The sequence below is a fragment of the Neltuma alba genome, unplaced genomic scaffold, assembly GCF_004799145.2.
Source record: "Neltuma alba isolate B1F8T4 unplaced genomic scaffold, ASM479914v2 tig00000174_pilon, whole genome shotgun sequence".
Taxonomy (NCBI): Eukaryota; Viridiplantae; Streptophyta; class Magnoliopsida; order Fabales; family Fabaceae; genus Neltuma; species Neltuma alba.
The window spans coordinates 564,282-569,090 of NW_021631945.1; the positions used below are offsets into that span (position 1 = coordinate 564,282).

General features: G+C 44.0%; 1 protein-coding gene across 1 annotated transcript; it reads right to left on the reverse strand.

The window, feature by feature from the left end:
- Positions 1-3,048: 3,048 nt before the first annotated feature.
- LOC114754216 (DNA-binding protein HEXBP-like) lies at positions 3,049-3,381 on the reverse strand. Its single transcript, XM_028943020.1, has one exon. It carries the CDS (start codon positions 3,379-3,381, stop codon positions 3,049-3,051), a length of 333 nt encoding a protein of 110 aa, XP_028798853.1.
- Positions 3,382-4,809: the final 1,428 nt, after the last annotated feature.

The following is a 4,809-nucleotide window of genomic DNA, read 5'->3' on the forward strand; positions in this document are numbered from 1 at the left end:
GTGGGATCTGGATGGTACTTCTTCAGTTGGGAGACATGGAAAACATCATGAATCTGACTTAACTTTGGGGGAAGAGCCAACTTATAGGCCACTGGTCCAGCTTTGGATAGAATCTGAAATGGTCCAACGTACTTCGGACTGAGCTTCTTAGTTTTTAGGGATTGACCGACTCCCGTTGTTGGCGACACCTTGAGGAAAACGTGATCACCAACATCAAATTCTAACAGTCTCCTTCTCGTATCTGCATAGCTCTTCTGTCTACTTTGAGCTGTTAGAAGCCTTTGTTGAATAGCCTTTATCTGTCGGGAAGTCTGATCCACCATGTCAAGACCAAGAGAACTTCTCTCACTAAGCTCTGTCCAGCATAAGGGAGATCTACACTTTCTCCCATACAATGCCTCGTAAGGTGCCATTCGAATACTTGAATGGAAACTGTTATTATAGGCAAATTCAATTAACGATAAGGATGTATCCCAATTGCCGCCAAAATCCAATACACAAGCACGTAACATATCCTTTAATGTCTGAATTGTTCTTTCCGACTGCCTATCTGTCTGGGGGTGGTAGGCTGTGCTGAATCTGAGAGTGGTGTGTAAAGTATCGCTAACTTCTCTAGAAATCCTTTACATTCATACTGAGAAAATGTGTGGACTTAGTCAGATGGTCTATTATCACCCATATTGCATCATGTTTTGACGCTGTCATCGGTAACCCCACTATAAAGTCCATGGATATACTGTCCCATTTCCACTCAGGGATATCCAGGGGTTGCAACTCTCCTGCAGGTTTCTGGTGTTCTACCTTCACCTTCTGGCAGGTAAGACACTTTGTCACATATTCCGTGATATCCTTCTTCATTACAGGCCACTAGAAGAGTTCTTTAACATTATGGTACATCTTTGTCATTCCTGGGTGAAGAGTATATTTGCTTTTATGGGCTTCTACCAGTATCTCTTTTCTGAGATCAGACACTTGGGGAACATAGGTTCTTTCTTTAAACTTCAGTATCTCTTCTTCAGAAATTTCAAAGTTCTTATTCTCGCCTTTAGTCAGCTTCTCTTTGAGAATTTTCACTAGCCAGTCCTGTGACTGTGCTTCTCTGATTTGATCTTTGAGCAGGGCTGTAAATTGGGTTATACCTCTATTTTCTTCTACTAACTGCATCTGATATAGAGGATTCCAATCTTTGAAATCCTCTACCAGCTTTTGCTCTCTGATCATAAGCGATGCTACTTGTACTGCCTTTCTGCTTAAGGCATCCGCGACCACATTTGCTTTGCCTGGATAGTACTTAATTTGAAAATCATAATCTTTGAGTAAGTCCATCCACCTTCATTGTCTCATATTCAACTCTTTCTGGTCATGGAGGTACTTGAGGCTTTTGTGGTCACAAAACAATTCTATGGTTGCTCCATACAGATGGTGTCTCCATATCTTCAGTGCATAAACTATCACTACCAATTCCAAGTCATGGGTCGGGTAATTCTCCTCGTGAGATTTCAACTGGCGTGAGGCGTAGGCTACTACCCGCCCTTACTGCATAAGTACACATCCTAGTCCCTCCTTGCTAGCATCTGTATAAACCACATACGGTTGTGAAGGATCAGGAAGTATAAGTATGAGAGTAGAAGTGAGCTTCCTCTTCAGCTCCTGAAAACTAGCCTCACTCTTCTCGTCCCACAAGAACGGCTGGTTCTTCCTAGTTAACTTGGTCAGTGGGAGAGCAATTCGAGAAAAGTCCTGGATGAATCTTCTGTAATACCCTGCTAGTCCGAGAAAACTTCTGATCTCGGTCACCGTCTTGGGTCTCTCCTAGTTGAGTACTGCCTCAATCTTACTGGGGTCGACAGCCACTCCCTCTCGGAAAATCACATGGCCGAGAAATCGGACTTCCTGGAGCCAAAACTCACACTTACTAAGTTTAGCCACCAGCTGTTTCTCTTTCAGGATATTTAGGACAATCCTCAAATGCTCCTCATGCTCTTCTGGGGACTTGGAGTACACTAATATGTCATCAATGAATACGACCACAAATTGATCCAAGTAAGGGCAAAAAATCCTATTCATGTAGTCCATGAATATCGCAGGTGCGTTCGTCAATCCAAACGGCATCACTAATAATTCATAGTGCCCATATCGGGTTCTAAACGCAGTTTTAGGGACATCTTCAGACTTAATCTTGAGTTGGTGGTAGCCAGATCTTAGATCAGTCTTAGAAAATACACTGGCTCCAACTAGCTGGTCTAATAGATCATCTATCCTAGGGAGCGGATACTTGTTCTTAACTGTGACTTTGTTCAACTCCCTGTAGTCTATGCACAGCCTTAGACTACCATCCTTTTTCTTGACAAACAACACTGGAGCACCCCATGGCGACACACTTGGTCTAATAAAACCTTTTTCAAGTAACTCCTCTATCTGCTTCTTAAGTTCTGTCATTTCATTAGGAGCCATTCTATAAGGGGCCTTAGAAATTGGTCCTGCTCCAGGTACTATGTCAATTGTAAATTCTACTTCTCTGTCTGGGGGTAATCCCGTGATCACTATAGGAAAAACTTCTGGAAATTCCCTGACCATCAGGATTTCTCCTATCCCTTCCTCGACTTTGACTTGCACCGAGAAAAAAATGAGGAATCCTTGACAGCCTTTTCGTAAGCATTTGCTCGCTTGGGCTTTCATAATGAAGTTTAATCTAACTTCCGGATTCAACTCTAAATCCCTCATGGGTAAGATTAGGGTTTTGTTCTTACAATCCATTAGGATATTGTGGGATGACAACCAATTGAGTCCAATCACCACATCCATCTTATGGAAAGGCATGCATATCAAATCTATAGCAGTGCAACAGTGCTCATAACAAACTATACAGTTCAAGCACACATCATATGTAACTACCCTATTCTGCATTGGGGTAGACACATGTATATCATCTGGCAATGTATTTATACTCAAGCCAAGTCTTTCCGCACAGGCATATGAAATAAAAGAATGACTAGCACCCGAATCAAACATTGCAATCACCGAAGAATTGTTAATCATGATCGTACCTTAGATCATCTTCGGAGACTTCTGGGCTTCTTCTCTTGTGATGGCAAACACTCGGCCCTGGGTGCGTGGTCTTGCTTGCTCGGTGTTTTGTGGGCACTCTCTTGAGAAATGTCCAGGTTTGCCACAGGTGTAGCAAACATTCTGGCTAGCCATGCACGGTCTGTCACCGTGATTCTTGCCACACTTAGGACACTCCTTGTCCTTTAGTGCTTTACCGCCTTTCTTGCCCTTGCGGTTGTTCCAAGGTTGCTTCCTCTTTTTATTCACATTGGATGAGGTAACACCTTGACCTCCTTGACCTCCCTTCTCTGCTCTAGGAGTTGTGTTGATCATCAGATGATGGTTGAAGCTGCTTTCCGTGATTCGGCAAGCTTCCACTGCTCTATTGAACTACTCAAATTGTCTGGGAGCAATCATCTCCCTCAATGATGGCCTCAGTCCTCGAACCATCTTCTTTGTCGTCCACCTCTCATCATCTCTATATCGGAGATAGCTTGAATAATGAGAGAGACGGATGAACTTCAACAAGTATTCATCAAAAGGCTCATCATCCCTTTGCTTCAGAGTCAGAAATTCCGCTTCTCTCTCATCTCAGACAAATCTCGAAAAGTACTTTTCATAAAACTGCTCCAGAAACACTTCCCAAGTCACCGTCGTGTTTCGAGCATCGAGAAGAATCTTAGTATTCTTCCACCAGCAATCAGTATCTTTCTCTAGCTTATATATCGCCATCTGGGCTTTTCGCTCCGATGAGCAGTCCAGCACCTTGAAGATCTTCTCTAGGCGGTTAATCCACTCTTCCGCTGCTTGAACATCAAATGTCCCATCAAATGACGGCGGGTTGTGCTTACAGAATCGGGTCATCCACTGTTGAATGCTGTTGGGGTCTGCTGCTAGCATTGCCGGCCTTAGCAACTGTTCTGATGCTGGTGCTGCAGAGACCTCTTCCTCTGGTTGCCTCCTGTCGAGGTTCGATAATGCCGCTGCCACTGCTGCAGCTATCGCTGCATCCCTTTCTTGTTCCTAGCGAGTTTGAGCTGCTCTCATGTCCTCGATGGTCTTCTGCTGTTGCTCGAGGTGTTCCAGAATCAATTGTAATGGATAAGGAGGGACCCTTGCATCTTGCACTGGGGATCTCTTCAGTGAAAGGTTTCGTCGAGTTCTAACCATTGCTTAACTAACCGGATAGCACAACAAGGAACAAGAAATAAATATCATGCTTGGATTTCATTCACAAAATGAGCATACAACAATTAGCAGCTAAGCATTAACCAGTCAAAGTGCAATCAACACATCCATCAACCAAGCATTATCAGCCTAACCTACTCAGGTTAGCTGTACCAAAATATATCCTACGTTAGTGATAGGACAGTCCTAGCGTCTACAGAAAGTGAACAATAACAAAGCCCTCGAGGCTTCGGATCCAGTCCTCTACATCATCTCCCAGCAAGTAGTTCAGGTGGACAATCTCATGGGTCTAAAATAGAGTGTTAGGTAGGACATCTACCATCTCACATAACTAATCAAATGGTTCTAAGTAAGGGTTGCCTGGTCCGTGTGCTTGATACAGCTCCCTCACACCCTGGAGATAGTCTAGGTGTACTCTCAGGTCTGTATCCACATCCCTCTTGATGTGATGCCCTATGAACCTCAACCGATCACTCAGCTGACCCACACTACGGATCTCATGACTAGGCTGAACTGGGGCAGGTACAAATGGTACTACAGGTGCTACAGGTATTGCTGGGGCTGGGGGTACAA

What these genes read in the sequence shown, in the direction of transcription:
- LOC114754216 (XM_028943020.1), bottom strand. Translation starts at nt 3,381, where the DNA reads ATGATCAACACAACTCCTAGAGCAGAGAAGGGAGGTCAAGGAGGTCAA.